At 44.0% G+C, this 19,447-nt stretch overlaps 2 protein-coding genes across 3 annotated transcripts; one reads left to right on the top strand and one right to left on the bottom strand.

Moving 5' to 3' along the window:
- Window positions 1–2,082: 2,082 nt before the first annotated feature.
- LOC136468502 (uncharacterized) lies at window positions 2,083–2,523 on the bottom strand. Its single transcript, XM_066467056.1, has one exon. It carries the CDS (start codon window positions 2,521–2,523, stop codon window positions 2,083–2,085), a length of 441 nt encoding a protein of 146 aa, XP_066323153.1.
- Window positions 2,524–9,671: 7,148 nt separating this feature from the next.
- LOC136471030 (pentatricopeptide repeat-containing protein At4g04790, mitochondrial-like) lies at window positions 9,672–19,201 on the top strand. Of its 2 annotated transcripts, XM_066468759.1 has the most exons (16): window positions 9,674–10,052; window positions 10,155–10,208; window positions 10,291–10,944; window positions 11,099–11,278; window positions 11,513–11,577; window positions 12,490–12,597; window positions 13,395–13,508; window positions 14,081–14,176; window positions 14,251–14,349; window positions 14,747–14,866; window positions 16,445–16,549; window positions 16,698–16,862; window positions 16,971–17,098; window positions 17,212–17,281; window positions 18,003–18,217; window positions 18,352–19,201. In XM_066468759.1, exons 1-16 carry the CDS (start codon window positions 9,752–9,754, stop codon window positions 18,527–18,529), a joined length of 2,652 nt encoding a protein of 883 aa, XP_066324856.1. In that variant the 5' UTR covers window positions 9,674–9,751; the 3' UTR covers window positions 18,530–19,201. The 2 variants fall into 2 exon arrangements, with proteins under 2 accessions (XP_066324857.1, XP_066324856.1); XM_066468760.1 differs by lacking the exon at window positions 18,352–19,201 and having other exon boundaries at window positions 9,672–10,052; window positions 17,212–17,283; window positions 18,004–18,202.
- Window positions 19,202–19,447: the final 246 nt, after the last annotated feature.

Raw genomic sequence — 19,447 nt, 5'->3', positions numbered from 1 at the left:
TTGATTAGTTTTCTGCCTATAAGATTTCTGTTGCCTCTTTAAGTGCCCAGTGTTAGTATTAGATCTAGCAGACAAAGTATGCTTACACATTTTATAGGTAGCTTTAGTGTAGATTTTTCTACCATTCATAGTCTCATAGATCTCATCAAAATCAGCCCACACAGCAAAATTACGGTTACCAACACTAGGTCCAGAAGAGGTACCAGTACTAGCAACAGATAGAGTTGAGCTGTTGGAGCAGATCGGGGTCCCAATCGTCGTTGCCCCTTCACCACCACCACCATCCAGATCAATCAGAGCAGCAGAGCCGCTACTGACATGGTTACCAAACAAGGCAGCAGCATCCTCATGGGTGTCATCATCGTCCTCAGGGGCCAGGCCTACCGCGATCTCGTCATCAGCACTAGCCATGGCGCCCTTGACCGTGGAGGTCTCTCCAGCACTGTTCCTCAATGGTGCATGGGGCTGCCTTGGTCGCTCTATGCCACAGCTAGAGGATGATGCATCGGCTACCAACCTACACAAAGAGATGGAGGAGGAAAAGAACATATCAGAATAGATCAATCATCATTCATCAATGGAAGAAGAGGAGGGTTAGGGTTAGGGTTAGGGTTAGGGTTGTACCTGCGCAACCAGAGCCTGGTGTCAGAGAAGACAAGGGCCACCCAGTGAAGACGACACATCGGTTAGAAGGACAGTCAGCGGTAGAGGAGGGATAGACGGGGACACAAACTCACATAATCACTGAGATCTAGAGGGGAGATAAGGATAGAGAGAAGGGAGAGGTGGAGAGGGAGGGGATAAGGTAGGAGGAGTAGGGAGCCACCCGCCGGCAGCAGGCAGATCATCAAAGTCATCTCACCGGAGTCAGGGAGAATGGAGCCGAGCGCCCAAGACGACGAGGGCGAGACCACAAGAGCGAGGTGAGACGAGGTGTGGTGAGATGATATGAGCTAGGGTTTAGGGTGAGGGAGAGCCACCGCGGCGTGCCGGCTTATATATGAGGGGGGAGGCGGGGATGTCGGGGAGCGCGTGGGCCATGTGGGCACTAGGCCTTGGGGAGGAGAGGAGAACTGAGGAGGGGGAGGGGGGAGGCTGGGCCATTGCCAGGCCATCTATTGAAGGTCGGGCCGTGCCATGCCAGCCAACGGGCCTGAGCAGCGGCCTAGGCACGGCCTGCTCCCTCGGGCCAGGCCAGCCTGGGCCCACTGACCATCAGGCCATGCCGTGCTTGGTCTGGGCCAAAATTGCATGCTTCGTGTCGGGCCACCGTGCCTCGGCTGCATGAACAATGTTACCCATGCACCATCTTCTTCAGCCGACAAAGCACGTCGAAGCTGAGATGGCTAAAATGTCATGCCATAGCCACGGCTCCTTGTTGTGTCATGCCACTAGGCACACTGGCTGCTCCACCTTTAGGTTGAGCAGGTAGAGACAGTTTTGGGAGTGCTGCACCTTGGCAAGTAGCCTTTGCTCCTGGTCCCAAATCCTTAGGATCCCCCTCTTGACCAGCACCTCGCACCCACGCTCATCCAGTTGCTTGACGCTGATGATGCTCGAACGCAGCTGTGGGATGTAGTACACATCCGTCAGCATGCGGTGCTTGCTGTTCTGGCACCGGAAGATGATGGTGCCACGTCCTTGAATCTCCACCTTTGAGCCATCCCCAGACATCACTCGACCCGTCACACCACCGTCGAGCCCAGAGAAGGCATCCTTGGAGCCGGTCATGTGATTGCTGGCATCAGAGTCCAGGTACCACCTCTGCTCCACCTCGCTGCCCACTCATCCATGATGGACTTGGGCATGCGACTCGTCATGGTCGATGGCTTGCGATGCCTTCCCTTACTCTACAACCGCCACCTCTTCTGCTTTCTCCTCTGCCTCGATGTTGTGCAATGCACAGAATGTCGCCATCAGGAGAGTTGGCTCATCATCGTCCACCTACGCTAGGTGAGCCTCGGCCTTCTTCTCCTTCTTCTAGTTTGGACACTCCTTGGTCCAGTGACTAGACTTCCCACAGCGTCGATAGGCGTTCCTATCGATAGGCTCACCGTCCTTCTTCTTCTTCTTCTTCTTCTTCTACGGGGCCTTGCCATGACGCTTACCGTTGCCACCATGGCTGGAGGAGCCTTCCCCTGACCGCCTCTCCTTCATTCGGGCAACCCACTCCTCCTCAGTCAGCAACAACTTGTCATTGTCCGTTGTTGTTGTTGCCTCCGTGCGCTCGTCCACCGCTCGTAAGCGCCCAGTCAAGTCCTCAATGGTGAGGGTTGACATGTCCAGCATCATCTCGATGGAGAGAGCGATCTGGGTGTACTTGGGCAGCACAACATGCAGGTACTTGGAGACGGCGTCCTCATCGTTGATGGTGACACCATGCGCCGCTAGCTGACTGATGAGCGACTGTAGCCGGAGGGAGAAATCCTCCACCGCCTCTCCATCATGGAAATTGAGGTTGTCGTACTCCTGCCGCAGCTGTTGTGCCTTCGCCTTCTTCACATGATCAGACCTGATGCGCATGGCCTTGAGGGCATCCCAAGCATCCTTGGCTGAGTCCTTCAACCCCAGTGGCTCTCAGTACTCCGACGGCACGACGGTTAGGATTACCTCCATCACAGAGCAGTCCTCCTCTTCATCCTCAGTGCCTTGGTCGATAGCCTTCCAGAGCCATCGGGCTCTGAGCTTGACCTTCATGGTCACCGCCCACTCATCGCAGTTTGTGTGGGTGAGGACTTGCCAGTTAGCCCCACTAACTTCCCGCATGGCTCGTACGATGACCTCTTATCATGGCTAAGCACCTACGGCATCTCCACCGCCGGTGCCCACCTCTGAGCCATTCTCGCCTGCCATTGCCAGTGATCAGTCGCACAACAACACAACCTGGTGGCTTCGATACCACTTGTCGGCCCTAGATCTTCACCACAGGTGTGTGATTAGCTCACCAACACCCTCTCACAGACTCACGGCTACATGTAGAAGAAGAGTAGGTAAGGAAGCACACACAGAGATCCTTTCTTTGAAGCTCAAGCTTGCTTCTCATTGCTAGCATATGGGTACATATATATCACATGGGCAGCTGCAAACCGAACTAGTATACAACTGCTATTCGGTAGTAAAAAACAAAATTGGCCTCTCCTACATGCTGTCAAACAGCTACTAGCAAAATCTAAATTGACTACCACTTCTTGTTGTCCAAGAAATCAGACCTTGACTTACACGCCAAGGAAACTTAAGGAATAAGCTAAAGTACTTGTTGTACAAGGAAACAACACCAGATTATTCAACACATGACACCGGCCACCACGCAAAGTCACCACTTGCTCCTGCAGCAAGCCAAGGGAGCCGCCAGCGCTGCTGCAATTTGCTATCCATGAAGCTTCTGGAGAAAGCAACGAGTGTTCCACCTAGACCGACATCCACAACGAAACCACCTTCTTCAGTTGGTTTTCGCAGCAGCTGTAACTAGCCACAAACATGTGTGGCACATCACAGCCACGCCGGTCGACACAGACCCTAGCCAACCCACCGTCGCTAGCCCAAAGAAGATCGCCTAGGAGGAGACCCACCACGATCATTGTCCACTTGCATCAGACACCGCCACCGAGCACCACCTGTTAAACTCCAAGAATGGTAGAAGTCGTCCTGTCGCCACCAACATAACCGCTAAGCCTCACCAACAGAAGGAGTCATTGTGGCCACACAAAACTGACCACCGCTAAGCAGGACCAGTCGCCATGAACACGACTTCGAGAAGCCGCCGTAGACCCGCTGTCGCTGCCACACCAAAATAGCACTGTGGAGGCAGCACTACCCACTGCATAAGGATGGCAACAGGCACAGATTATTCGCGTGCCCGCGGCTAAAAACCCAGTAGGGCGAGGGTACGGGTGCAACTTTGTGCCCGCGGGTGTGGGTGTGGGTTTGTAGTTGAACCCAATGGGTAAAAACTTGTGGGCATAGAAAACTTGTACCCGTGGCCGCTTTACTCGCAAACCCGCTCCAACGTGTTGACATGTTGGTCCCCTCTTACTATATATAAAGGAAGCAACTTAGCTTTATAATTTTCTCCCTCGTATCTATTTATATATAAGAGAACCATTTTTATGTTGGTATAATGTTAGGTAGTTTTGATTTCCATACTTAAATTCCTTTGTATAATCTATGCATGTACTATTGTTCTGCTGGTTCGTGGGTGTGCCCGCGGGTGACGGGTGCGGGTGTAGACTTCTACCCGTAGCGGGTTGCGGGCGCGAGTGTAGGTTTGAGATTCAACCCGCGAGTGCGGGTCTATATGTCTTCCACCCGTGGGTAATGTGCCCGTTGCCATCTATAATGGCTGTCCATATGTCACATGGTATCGCAACATCATGTATACATTAACTGCTGTAGCTTGTCTTGGAAACAGTAAAATGAAACGAGAGCTAGTTTCATTTCTCAATCCAAATATGCAAAGTTGACGTGGCAGTCTTGGAAATAGTGAAATGGAACTCACCATTAAGAATAGTAGTAGTGCACGATGAATCGGAGATTGACTACTTTAAATTTGAATACGAGGCTCCAGTCCATTTATCGCTTCACTCCCCGAAATATAAGGCTCGTTGGTTTTAGTAAAAGTAGTAGTACATGATAAATCAGAAATATGAGCATAGATTGCTTTAAATCTGCATATGAGTTAGAACATCGGATGTACAACCACGGTGCCGAGTCTAATTCGAAAACGTGTTGGAACAAATTACACTGTTGTTGAATAAATCTTTGACTTGTCATGTAGATGACCGCGTAACAAGTTGTACGATCTGTTGCAACACATGGGCATGTTTTGCTAGTTATAACTAGCAAAAATACCCATGCGTTGCAACGGGACGTATGGTTTATTATATGATTGTCATACCAATAGTAACAAAGTATCTATTTTTATTGAATTTATTAATTTGGCTTAATTCAACTTTAAAAAAATCAAATAAATTATAAGGCCCACCACCCTTAGCTTGCGTAGTTGGTTGGTGGAGGCGCACGGAGAAGAGGGAGATAGCAGCCACAGTTATAGCAACTAAAATTTTTATTTTATATGCCTTTTTTTCTCTATATGCATTTAGTGATTATATAACCCAACTGAACAAAAACTAATATGCAGCATCGCCCTCGACTCTAAGAATCCTGAAGAGAAGGCAGTAGCCATTGGCATATTTTAAAAGGCAGAAAATAAATTTCATCCAAATACATATGCTTCAGAGATATATCATTGGATGGCCATTGGAACTGGGAATAAGAAGAGAATCAGAGCTAACCCAACTGAACAAAAACTAATATGCAGCATCACCCTCTGACTCTAAGAATCCTGAAGAGAAGGCAGTAGCCATTGGCATATTTTAAAAGGCAGAAAATAAATTTCATCCAAGTACATATGCTTCAGAGATATATCATTGGATGGCCATTGGAACTGGGCACATCAAGAAATTAGAACTTCCCAACTGAGTGACTTGATTCTATTCATATCGGCCCCGTTCGGCTTACCTTATAATCCACACTATTCAGCTTGTTTTTTCAGCCGGAACAGTATTTTTCTCTCACAACAATTTAGCCAGAACAGTGTTTTCAACCAATTTAGCCAAGTTTCAGCAAGCACGGGACCAAATTGTGCATATTTTGAACCATAATCACATGTCATAAAATAAACTGCTAAGTCTAGGAGCACACATATTTTAACATTATTACATATGATATATCCAAGATTATTTTAATATATGCAATACCATATTTTCATAGTTTTATTTATTTTTGTCTTGACAGATTATTCTATTATATGAAATGTAATACAATATTTTCATAGTTTATTTATTTTTGTCATGCAAGCGGACGGAAAAAGCGCCTAAAAGACTGAAACTAAGAAGATTCCGTCACTCCTTCCCATTGAGCTATCGGCTATAGCACCCTCATTAATAGAAAAAGGTATTGCAAAATACAACATGAGTTCACGTAGTGTGGTGGGAATTTTTTTTTATTTTTAACACTTTTTTGTAAACTAATTTTAAATCTGTTTGTTTTTTATTTTTAAAACTAACACTTTTGGCCGCGCCTATTGCCATGGTGACGCGGCGAGAAGATGACGGTGGTGAAGACCGAGGGCGCTGACCGGTGACAGGGCTTGCCGCACCACAGATCAGGGCGCGGCAGAGCCGCGCCAAGATCGGTGGCGCGGCAGAGCCAGGTACGCCCGCCCGCTTCTGCCGGTTGCCGCGCCTGCATGTACGGCGAGCTCAGGACCTGACATGAAAAGCGACCAGTGCCAGTTAAGTCCCAAACAGTGGGTGCATGGTGCGCCAGACCTGTCCAGTGCCAGTAGTAGTACCCACACTTTCTGTCTCTGACTCTAGCTCGCGTGCTCTCTCCTCTCGTTGTCGTTATGGATGGATGGATGGATGATGTGACGTTAAATAATGGAAACAGCACGGATGTCACCCCAGACTGCCTAGCTAATCTAATCCCCTAGCAAAAGCATCACATGATGACAGGAGTAGCTAGCATCGCACTAGCTCAACACTACATCTACACTAGTACGTCTACCACTAGTAATCTAACCTATTTTTTATTTGGTAATACACCAATTTATCTCAGTATCGCACTAGCTAGTACTAGCTCAGCACTACATCTACATCTACACTAGTACGTCTACCACTAGCATCGCACTAGCTCAGCACTACATCTAAACTCGCACTAGCTCGAGCTCGACAACGGCAAGACGTTCCAACACAACGCGTGCTGGGAGGACATCTGCCACGCCATCCTAGAGGCGCACCACATGATATATATCGTCGGCTGGTCGGTGTACGATAAGGTGCGGCTTATGCGCGAACCATCGCCGTCGCGGCCATTGCCCGAGGGTGGCGATCTTACGCTTGGCGGGCTGCTCAAGTTCAAGTCGCAGGAGGGTGTCAGAGTGTGCCTGCTTGTGTGGGATGATAAGACTTCGCATGACAAGTTCTTCATCAAGACGGTGAGGTTCCATAATCTTGTTTTCTTTTACCTCCCAGTTTATGTGATGTCGAGTTGTCAGCGGTCGACTTAATAATGGCAAGGAATCCGTGGATGCTGGTCCATGTATATATGAGTTTACTGTGGCATAGTGGACTTGAGTCAACCTATACATTGGGCCAAGTTCAAAACGTTAATCACAAAGAATTGCCAGTTTCAAGTTGGTAACAGAATGTGAAAACACTCTGTTCAATTCATGGACTCCGTTCTCAATTTGCCTTAAACCATGACCATGCATCTTAGACAAATGCAAATTTAATATGTGTTTTCTGAATCTATTGAAACATGATGTCCCTTCCTTTTGCAAATATGTTCCTTCTGCAAATATTTCCCTGTGGTAGTATATGTAAGAAACCTTCTTGTGCTTTTGCATGGTGGAGTTATGGCAACTCATGATGAAGAAACTCGAAAGTTTTTCAAACATTCCTCAGTCATTTGTGTTCTGTCTCCTCGATATGCTAGCAATAAGCTGAGCATTTTTCAAACAACAGGCAAGTTTTGGGCAGAAATTTATGGTTCACTTTCTTTGTATGGGTTACATCTACGGCTCGTTTGGATAGGGATAGGGATAAGGAATGGGATACAGAAAATTATATTCTAATCATCCATTCTTTACGTCTCATTTAATCCTAACCGTTCATCCATTTCTCTTTCCCATCCCACCCCCTATATCCCTGTATCCAAACACCACCAAGGGATATCATTGTGAAACTTACGTTGGAGATACATTTTCCCTTAGTGAACTCATATATTGCAAAAAATAGTACTGACTAATATGAATGTTCAGATTAGTGGATGATCCAGAGTCAGCCGGTGGGGGTCGGGGGTTCTGCATTGTCTGCGTGGGGGTAGTGGGGTTCAGCCCCCATGCTCGATCCGCCACTGGATGACCACCGAATTCTTGCCACTCATTGTAACACTTTTCAGCTATCCAAAGTTGCACTTCTTTTTGTTGCCACTACTTAGCTGTTTTGCGATCAAGGTGGGTCAGCACTGGATGACCACCAAATTCGCCACCAGACCACCCTTTGTACCCAGTGGCGGATCTATGATTTTTTTCATAGGGTATGCCACACTAAAATTTTCATATATGATTCGGTAAAATCCATTTAGTAATTTAGTAATTCGGTGAACACTCATTAAATTTGCCCTGCAACTCGGAATTTAAGTACAAAATAACAAAATAAGTCTTAAATTCGACAAAGAAGTCCCAATAGAAAAGGTTCAAATACCATGCTAATAGTTGGAAATATGTATAACAAACATAGTCACTAAATAAATCTACAACAATTGAACTAAGGCCTGGTTTAGATCACCTCCAAATTCCAAGTTTTTTCACTCTCTCTCCATCACATCAATTTTTGGACACATGCATGGAGCATTAAATGTAGGTAAAAAAAATAACTAATTGCACAGTTTGGTTGTAAATCACGAGACGAATCTTTTGAGCCTAGTTAGTCCATGATCGGACAAAGTTTATCAAATACAAATGAACCGTGCTACAGTGGCCAGATTGCAAAAATTTGCAATCTAAACAAGGCCTAATTTTGAGGATAAATTGGTGTATTACCAAATAAAAAATAGGTTTGTTACCAGTGATAGATGTACTAGTGTAGATGTAGTGCTGAGCAAGTACGATACTAGCTACTCCTGTCATCATGTGATGCTTTTGCTAGGGGATTAGATTAGCTAGGCAGTCTAGAGGTGACATCCGTGCTGTTTCCATTATTTAACGTCACATCATCCATCCATCCATAACGACAGCGAGAGGAGAGAGCACGCGAGCTAGAGTCAGAGACATAAAGTGTGGGTACTACTACTGGCACTGGACAGGTCTGGCGCACCGTGCACCCACTGTTTGAGACTTAACTGGCACCGGTCGCTTTTCATGTCAGGTCCTAAGCTCGCCGTACATGCAGGCGCGGTAGCCGGCAGAAGCAGGCGGGCGTACCTGGCTCTGCCGCGCCCTGATCTGTGGCGCGGCAGGCCCTGTCACGTCATCGGTCAGCACCCCCGGTCTTCGCCACATCATCCTCCCGCCGCGCCACCATGCATGGCACGGCATAGGCAATAGGCGCGGCCAAAAGTGTTAGTTTTGGAAATAAAAACAAACAGTATTAGATTTAAAATTAGTTTATAAAAAATATTAAAAATAAAAAAAATCTGTGGCGGTAATGTTCTATGCAATTAGCTCTCCAATCCCAGTGGCCAGTGTTCGAACCTCCAAATTGGCTGTTTTTTTGCCTGTATTTTCCTATAAAGGTGGCTGGAGTGGGCTGGACGTGAGGGAGTTGGGCCGCGAGTGGGCTGGACACCTGGACGTGAGGAGACCCGTGCGCAGGCTCGAGTGGGCCGGACATGACGAGTGGACAGCTAGTGGAACCGACAGTTAGGCCAAATTTGAATGGGCTGGACGAAAAAAAGAGCCTGAAATTTTGCCTCTTTGTTATTATTAATAGATATAGATTTAGAAACCACTCGTATACAAGCCACATTTGTTTAACACTCTCTGAAGGCCGGTGAATTTTAGGTTAAGGTGGGCTCCTATCGTATCCGTTTGGGTCCAGTCCAATTCCCTCCAGTCCGGTCCGGTCCAACGCCGCATGCACAACACCGAACCGCTAAACCCGCTCACGCACTCGCGCCCGCGTCCCGCCGGACTCCCCCTCCGCATCACTCACCGGGTTTCTCCGTCCGCCGCCCTGCCCCGCCATCCATGTGGAAGCGCCTCCTGGAGACCACAAAGCAGGCCGTCTCCTCCAAGCAGGCCATCCCCGCCGCAGCCGTCGCCCCCAAGCCCGCCACCACCGCCGCCGCCCCCTCGGCATCGAAGCGTGGCGCCCCGGTCGTTGCGCCGAAGCTATCCACCCTGAAGAGTCCCTCCTACAGGCGCCGTGCCGCCGCCGGCCCAGAGACCGCCGTCACGAAGGCCTCCCTCCTGCGGCTCAAGCAGGCCGCGGCCTCGAAGAAGACCAACTTGCCGTCCTCCCTCCCCCTAGCTCACGTCCACGCCCTAGGTAATAAGCAGTGCGGGAACTACCACCTCCGTCCTCTCCCTACCTCTCTTCTCATGCACAGTAGCTTCTAGCTTAATTCTCACCCTTCTCTCTTCTGCGCAGATGAGGATGACCCCCCTGAGGCTCTCACCAAGGCGCTCATGTCCGTCCTAGATGGTACCATTGTACTTTAATATGACCCTGAAACAATTTCACCTACAACTGTGCTTGTAATTGATATTATCCGTTCGATGCTCAGCACCCGACGAGGCGGAATGTGCGACCTCCCCAGAAGCGCCGGCGGAGGACTCTGAAGATGATGGGAAGGTTGCCACGAGCAATAAGATATTGGACTTTGAGTGGTTCCAGACCCAACCATCGAGGGACCCGCTGATGCATTGGAGGAGGGAGGTGGCGAGGGAGAAGAAGAAACATTACATATTCAAGAATGTTGAGAGCCGCCGCTACACAAAGCTGATGCAGATGTGTGCTAATAAGCTTGGCACGGAGTCGACGATAGAGTTTTTTGGAAAGCTGGGGCGGGAAACAGGGGTCAAGGAGTTCAATTCGATGATTAAGCTTTGTCTAGACAAGGCAAAGGCTTGCAGGGATATTGACTCTGCTGTGGAGTATATCTATAGGGCATACCGCCTTTTTGAGACCATGAAAGATAAGGGGCTCACGATTGAGAAAGATATTTATGGCCCATTCCTCTTGTATCTTATCGATGTGGGGATGTTTGAGGAATTTGAGATGTTCAGTGCATTCTTTAAGGAAGCGAATCCGAAGTCCTTCTCTAGAATAGCTTATTATGAGATGTTGCTTTGCATTAGAGTTCAAGATGAAGAAAAAATTCAAGAACTTTGTCACTCTGTTGAAGAGTACAATGAGGAAGCTCACTATGACCTAGCAGGTAACAACCGAAAATCATTGCCAGATTCTTTTTTTTTCTCTTTCTCGTTCATTGTAATTTGGAAGTTTTGTTTCACATTGTATAATTTGATCAAGCTTGCATACTGACAGATGGTTCTCATAATAGTGCCCTATTGAATGCGTCTGTTTTGCAGAGAGTTACATGTTGGCCTTTGCTGAAAGCGGCAGAAAGGAAGATCTGGTTGGCTTGTTGGATTTGCTTGATCTATCTAAAGTTTCAGGCTCAAAGTACATATCTAATATATTCAAATCATTGGGTAGGCTAGAACTAGAGAACTATGCGGAGAAACTTCTTCAGGGGATGAGGTCAAAAGGTAATAAATTGTGTGCAAGTTCTCCATATTTAGTTCATATTTCTTTGTATGTCAATAAGATGGACATCAGTAATATTTTATTAGCAGAAAATCTTTTCACTGAAGTGGTATTTTTTTACCAGTAAATACTACTGCTTTTCTTTTCCTTCATCCCTTTTGTGGTTTACCTAAAGATTGTTTTGGTTTCTTGTTTCAGAATCTTCTATGTGTTAATTTATGGATTTGTTGTTGTAGGATGTGCTGATCACAACATTTCATCCTTGATTTTGGACTATACTGCAAATATACCGAACATAATGGTGAGGAATCTTTTATGATGATAATATTCATTGCTTCTAATACAAAAGGATCTTTAAATGCAATTCGTTGCATCGGAATGAACTACTAATTTTCTGTATCATCATAATTTAGCAATAACTTTACAAAGTAAAAATGGTATTGATTTTACATTTTCGTTATACGCAAAAAGAAGCATGCTAGACTTTCAAATTTAAATCTCTTATCTGTGGAGTACATTGCATCGGGAGTAAATACTGAGTAGTAGTAGAAAACTAGAAATTGTTCAAAAGATTAGTCAAACCATTTTTTTATTTAGATAGAAGGATGACATTTGTCATCGTGGTCCATGGATGGCTACCAGACCTTATATCGCTATCTTGTCAACTGACCATACGCTTTCTGGGTTCTTGAGGTATCCTTATTTTTGATCTTTGTGAAGCGATACACGTAATAAATTTTTTGTTATACTCCCTCCGTCCCTGAATAAATCAGTTAGTAGAGTTGCCTTAAGTCAAGCTTTTCTAACTTTGACTGAATCTATAGAAAAGAGCGCAAAGATTTATGAGACCAAATTAGTATCATTATATACACCATAAACTATATTTTCATAATGTGCTCATTTAGTGTCACAAGTATTTATATATTTTTTATATAAATTTGGTCAAACAAAAAAAAATGACTTAAGACAACTCTAGGAATTGATTTATTTAGAGACGGAGGGAGTACTATGTTATTAATTGTTTTTTTTTCATGGTTATTACATCAGAACTTCCTTGCAAAAAAATATTTTCTTCCCCTCTTTCCTATTTTCCTCAATGCAAAGAAGAATCTGTCCATGTTTGAAGAAAATGTAGGAGGATTTCAAGTTAAGAAAAACCCTTGTATCTAAACTTTGTTTCTAGACCACCTTTTGGTAACGTTTCTTCTTTAAGGTTGAAGACATGCTAGTGGCATTTCATAAATGGCATGAGAAGTTTGAGGTAGCACCCTCTATTGCTGCATACGACAAGATCATCTCTATCTGTTGCAATTCATCAAAGGTAATGCTGCAAGTATTTACAGCTTTTTCGTCATCTGAGTTGAATGAATGATATGATATACTGTAACCTTATCTATCAATCTTTATCAAATAGCGGCAGTTGCTAAACTACTGCTGCCATTTGTCCCCAGGCATACAAGCGTTGCTTCTATGTTAGTCATGTTCATTAATGCTTATATTAATATTACCATTCCATTTTTGCCTTCTGCTGGCTTGTGTATCACTGAAACAACTTTATGATTCGAAAATATGTTGCATGGTCAATACATGTTTCACCTATTATTTCATTTGTCCATCTGCCCTATGTTTTATTTTGTAAATTTATTTGAATTGGGTGTTAGAGCTGCCACCACCACACTGAAGGCAATGTTTCTTCTTGCTTATTTGAATATGGATGATTTTTGTTTGGTTGCTTGGAGCCTTGAATGATCTGGTTTTAGATACTGGGTGAGCTCAGAAAAGCACAAAGGTGATACTGTTGTAGTGTTGTGTCACATCCATTTAGTTTAAGCGCATTCTTGGTATCAACTACCAATTTCAAATATCCTTCAAGTTTATTTTTTCCTTTTGTTGGCTCTCAAAAACATTTTCTTGCAATTGGCACCAGTTTTGCATCAGTTTGTCGCTGAACATTGTAGATTAGAATTTAAATTTATTTATCCCACCTCAAACCGATATCATATAGATACACGTGTGGGTATGCTAAATTTTGAAATAAGCTTAGCTTTGGTGCTGAGTGCATGAATTCATCTATACTTCCCAAAGCAATATTGTAACTAATTTAATATTTTTTTGCAGATTGGGTTAACTCTTGATGTAGCTGACCGCATGTGTAAATCCAGTTCCGCTGTGCCAATTGAATCATTTCACCCAATCATACATGCTTGTGAACAAAGATGTGAACTTCACATGGTAAGGGCATAAGCTTGGAGGTATACCAAGCAGGTTTCTGTTACTTGTCAAGCCACTTATCAGGATATGTTTTGGAGCCGTAGGTCAGAAAAACCTGTCATTTCGAGATGCACTGCTCTGTTGTAAATGATTGCATACACTAAGCATTTGTGAAGGTGTTTAAGAATATTTAAACAAGACACAACAAGCATAAGCACCTATTTGACCACAAGTTTTTCTAGTGTGAACTCAGCCTAACCAAGTCAAAACACAAGTACTGCTACATTTTCTCATGCTGTTTAAGCAGAAATTTGGTTGTTGGTAACACTATGCCACCTATCACAAGTTTATAGCAAACTGAAAGATATACATGTTAGGGAAAACCCGATTTGTATTCCAAGGCCCAATGTCCTAGGTATATACAATTATACATTTACAAGGGTATGAAAAGTGCCCTGTCGAAAGAGTTCAGGATGAACAACTATTGGAAATCTGGCACGTAGCAATTACATTTTAAAAAAAAACATTCTTTTGTGTGATCAAATGATACATCTCATCATGAGCTATAATCAACATTTGCTCCTATTTTGCAGGCCCGCCCCATATATGATTTGATACGCCATCACAATTTGAAATTAAAAAGCGAAACATTCAGAAGCATGATAAGTTTGTTTGTAAAATTGAAGGATGTAAGTCATGATACTGGACACCTGTTATTTTTTGGCCTCATGTGAAGCTGTTGTTTATTGATCCTTGTTTCCAGTTTGAAGGTGCTTACAATATACTCACAGATGCTGAAGAATCTGGGGAGATATCAACCGTAAGCCTGTATAATGCTATAATGCTAGGATATTATAGGGAGGTAAATTCTTGGGTTCCCATTTCTTCCATTTTTTTATCCTGACGTTGCAAACAATAATGTATTTGTTCATAGTCTTGAATGTACAGTAGCCCTGAAATTGGCCATTGCCTGCATATTTGTTCAGTTCTGCTGATATCCATGCTTAGTCAGTACAATGCATATAGATTATAGACCTATGAAATGACACATGGTTGCCTTGCTTGTTCTGTATTTCTCAAATCTGTAACCCAAACACAAGTGTATAAAGATTCCATTAGTCATGCACAGCATTTTGTTGATCCATATAAAAAGTACATCAAGTTGCAAATAGTTATAAGAATGATATTCTGAAACGACTTCTCTCTTTTTTTAACCTCTTTTGGCTCTTCTCTATAACCTTGAGCTTGTATTTGTGCAGAAAAACTACAATGGAGCACAAATGGTCATGTCTCAAATGCAGATTGCTGGAGTAAAACCAGATTCTGAGACATTCAGTTATTTGATAGCGAATTGTGAGTCTGAAGAGAACATTTCTAAGGTTTGCCACATACCAGACCATTTGTTATTGCCACTGTGTCTGTTTTATGGGGTGCGTGGAAAAGCGCATGTCTTGGTTCTGGACGACTGTCTTAGCAAAAAGGACTAAATCTAAGCTAAGTACTACCAGATCAATTCCTTCTGCTGATATCACCTAAGCATATCCCCAGTTAATCAGATTTTTTTTTGATTGGTGAAGTTTGTTTGATCTTGGATAAGTCTCCCTGCAGCACAACACATCTTCCACTAATATTACAATATTACCTATAGTTTCCTAGTGCAGTTCTTTTTTTTTTTTGAATGAAAGGCAGGAGCTCTGCCGCTCAATTAAGAAGAACAGAAGTTAGTTCAGTACAAAGACATGACACCCTTGCACACCCACACAATAGCCGGGCCGCTAGCACTTAGCAATAAACACACAAACAGAGCCCACCATGTGTCATTGTTGTCAAGCTTTGACGCTTAAGCGGCAAAATAGCTTCGACTTCCCTTGACGGACCTTAGCCAAAGCCATCAAGACACTGCCACCTGCACACAACTGGCACCACCAACATACCTAGAAAGAGACTACCACACGTCATCGTTGCCGGGTTTCGTTATGCTCCCAATGAAGCAGCTCTGACTCCACTGCAGCAGGCTCAACCCAGGAAAGTCAGCAGCCCACCGAGAGCAAGAAACAACACCAAGGAGGCGTAGGCCTCGCCAATGCCATGCCAGGTTGAGAGGAATCGCACCAACGGGGTCGGCCAATGGTCACCGTGAAGCAAGAGGCAGCAGCACAAATGTAGAGGCCTCGTCGAACCCAAAGAGTTGCAGCCGCAAGCCAAGGCTGATCTCCAAGAGCGACGTTTCCAAGGAGGGAATGGCACCAAACACGCCGTCGTCATTCATCCACAAAGTGAGCAGGGTTTTCACCTGGAGAAGCCTGAGGAAAAGGAGTCCCCTCAATGATGCTCTCATCAGACCGAAGTCACAGCCTTTGTTGGTATCGACAAAGCGCTGGTCAAGGCTTTCACCCGAAGCACGCCCACCCTCATAGTGCAGAGGCTACACAACTGCCCCCTCCACAGCCTCATGTTACAGCAGTCACTGGCTTCTGTGGCCTCAGTGCAGCCACTATCCACACTACTGTCCTGCCGTGTATACCCTGCAGGCTGCAGCCACCGCCGGGACACACGGCCTCAGGTCCCCTGACAGAGTTCTGGACCGTGGGGATCCTGATCCGACAATGGCTGCACTGGGTGAGGTCATGAGTGTTAAGTATGTCAAGATTCATAACAATGAGGTTCCAGCAGACCACCGCTGTCGGCCTGGATGCGCACGGCAGACACCAAAACTAGGAGGTAAACGAAGAAGAAAGGAGGAAAACGCCTCACCACTGTCGTCCTTGCAGCAGCATGGACCTCCGGGGTGGCAGAGGGGAGTTTGGGCGGCGGCGGGTTCATGAGGGTGAGACGAGATGTTTGTAACTGCACCCCCATTGTAGTTTGACTGGAAATAGTGCCAAACTCTTTTTGTAAATTCCTTTCTATTTATTGTTTTCTAATGTGATTACTGCTCAATATTAAAATTTTTACAGTACCGTGACCAATTACGGCAAGATTTAATTCCAATGACCAGACATATATATGTGGCACTCATTGTTGCATACGCAAGACTTGGGAATTTTGATATGGCCAAGCAGGTAAATGGTGTTTACTGACGAGAATGTTCTTTAAATTCAGCTGCTTTCGTGCTTCAGTTCTCTGTTCTCTCGCATTTCCTCAGTATCATGGAATGAGGGCTATGCTATTCTTTGTTACATTGGCTATGTTAAACCGTTGCCTCCTTAGGTTCTACTGGATAAGGAAATACCACGTAAATTCCTCAGTGACATCAAGAGCGCACTTGTAGGAGCGCTGGCATCAAATGGGCAAGTGTTGGATGCACTTCGCTTGCATGATGAGATAAAGCAATCCGGAGGCTCTCTAGAGCCAAAGGCTACCATTGCCTTGATTGTGAGTAAATCCGCGAACCATCTTTCCCGTTGGAATGAGAAAATCTGCATAGTAGTTTATAATTATTTGCTGTCTCCATTTCTTATAGAATTGTATTTTCTTCTTCAGGAGCATATTCGAACAGAAGGTGAACTGGATAGAATGCATCAACTTCTGGATGGGCTGAATGACTCAAACAGCTGGTTTGAGGGGTGTGGCAGAGTACTTTTATACTGTGTTCATCACAACTATCCTGAGTATGATTGCCAATTTTTATGCAGTTGCCTTTCTACACTATTTAGTCAAACCCTCAAACTTGCCACGATGTGTTTATTTGCTGTCTTTTCTTTTCCTTTCTTTTTTTGGCCAGTGTTGCAATTGATCTACTTAAGCAGCTCAAGGAGAAAGATGAAATGAGTACATATATGGTTGTTGATCAGGTATTCTTTTTTGACAATGATCTTGTTGGGCATCAGGATACCTAATGGCCTTCCTATTTCTGCAGTTTGATCAAAATCACCTGCGTACTTTATCTTAACACATACACCTGATCTCGTGGAAGTGTGCAATTTGTACCTTTAGTTTGTTGCAGAGTTATTGTGTAGTATATAATGATTGAGGATATCCATAAACAAATTTGCATACGCAATAATTCACTTGTTTGCATTGATCTGTATCTTATTTTGCCTAATTCACACTTAATAGATCTCGAGATCAACAAAAGATCTCATGTTGTTTAATTGATCAGTATTGAACTATGTTCTGTACTTTTTGAATTGCTCATCATTTTATTTTCATTGTGTTGAAAGTACATTCCCTTCTGTGTTCCCCATTCTATTTGGTATATGTTTGTTTACAATGGAATATGCTGCAGTTTTACCCTTTTTTTGTTTGGTGAGCATTTCATGACTGTTTGATGTGTTATCTCTTGTTTATTGTTCTGTTAGTTTGGAGAAGTGATTCCATTTGAATTGCGTTGACACTATGAGTGATACTCATTTTTTATGTTTTAGTGAACAATCTAATTGTGCTACTGTGTTTGTTGGTAATGCAGATCCCTCTGAATTATTTCCTAAAGGGTGTATTAAACGTTCCGAAATATATTTCCCTTCTTTTGGTTTATAATTGTAGCTTCGCTTACTTGATTGAACATTTTTTAAGGTTTTTTGCCAAATATGGGACATGGAGATCACAAATTTGGATATTGGAATGGTGTTTCTTGATGCTGTCAAAGAGCTTGGACTTAATGTTTCTCGGACAAGCCTTGATTTTCTTCTCAGCGCATCTGTAAAAGCAAAGAATTTGCGACGTGCCCAACAGATCTGGTCAGAATATGAATCTGCTGGTCTTCCACACAATGTGCTGACTTCCTTGAGGTTTAATTCTTTTACATGAGCCAAGAATTATTAAAGCATTTTCTGCATAATGGTACATTTATGGATTGATTTTTATCGTGGAGCCATGTAAGATTTCGCTTTATGTGATATTTATTACATTTATGCCTCTTCAGGATGTATCAAGCTTTTCTTTCATCCGGGGGATGTAAGGCAGCTAAGAAGTTGCTGAAAACGATACCAAAGGAAGATGACCATGTGCGCTACATAATAGATGCTTGTCATACGACATACTACAGTGAGGACTCCAAGCCTTCTGCTACAGTTAGGTTAAGTTCCAAAAAAAAGAGCTAGGTCAAAACAAAAGGCTACAAATAAGGGGTAAGAGGTCTATTTACCTTTTACCACTTCTGTTACAGTGAAGTACTGAAAATGAGATGAAATCAATTCTTTTGTTCTGGGAAATCTGCTCTTGTTATCTCCCATTGCTTTGGACCCTAGAGACTAGGGTGATCATTGCTAGCATTGGACCATATCTTAAGCAATTGGTGGAGCAATGGAGATTTTCTGATTGTATTTGTGTGCATATCATGGCCAATATGAAGCCTTCAGATAGGCTAAAGGACAAGAGACTTTTAAATTGTAGTCAGACAGACAAAGACTGCCCTTCATAACCGGCTTCTCTTAACAAGTCCTTTCATTAGTCGCTCAAAATTATTTGCACCGTGTGAAGTTGCTACATATATTACTGTTTCTAGCTTGAAACAAGCAATCATACATCCAAGGGATTGCAAAAGATCATGAGACAACTAGCCATATTTGAGGCCCCTTTGGTGTGACCACAGGCCACCATTCCTGGCAGACCCACTTGGCTTAATGGCCTTAGCCTTCTCATAGTGCTGTCCATGTGACCACAGGAGTTTGGTCACGGTGAAACAAGGTAGCATTGCCCCACAAGGCCCCTGTGCATCACCTACCAGGAAAAAGATCTGCTGATCAGTTCTATTTCCGGGAGCGGTGAATTAGTTGGAGGAAGGATGATTTGTTGATATCATTGCATGCAACTGGAAGACAGTATGTGGCTGCAAATGAGATGCATGTACATTGCATCATGGCTGCCTGCCTGGTGTCCAGTTCCTGTCACCAATGGGGTTGGACACTAACATTACCTTAATATATATATATATATATATATATATATATATATATATATATATATATATATATATATATATATATATATATATATATATATATATATATATATGGATA

The sequence above is a fragment of the Miscanthus floridulus genome, chromosome 8 (genome assembly GCF_019320115.1).
Source record: "Miscanthus floridulus cultivar M001 chromosome 8, ASM1932011v1, whole genome shotgun sequence".
Lineage (NCBI taxonomy): Eukaryota > Viridiplantae > Streptophyta > Magnoliopsida > Poales > Poaceae > Miscanthus > Miscanthus floridulus.
Note: the sequence above shows the minus strand (reverse complement) of the source record. Positions and strands in the feature narration are given on the sequence as shown.

Bases quoted from the DNA above. Each gene is read 5' to 3' on its own strand.
- LOC136468502 (XM_066467056.1), bottom strand. From the start codon at position 2,523: ATGCGCATCAGGTCTGATCATGTGAAGAAGGCGAAGGCACAACAGCTG.
- LOC136471030 (XM_066468759.1), top strand. From the start codon at position 9,752: ATGTGGAAGCGCCTCCTGGAGACCACAAAGCAGGCCGTCTCCTCCAAG. The intron at 10,945-11,098 runs GTAACAACCGAA...TCTGTTTTGCAG, and splicing joins AGCTCACTATGACCTAGCAG to AGAGTTACATGTTGGCCTTT. The intron at 14,350-14,746 runs GTAAATTCTTGG...GTATTTGTGCAG, and splicing joins TGCTAGGATATTATAGGGAG to AAAAACTACAATGGAGCACA.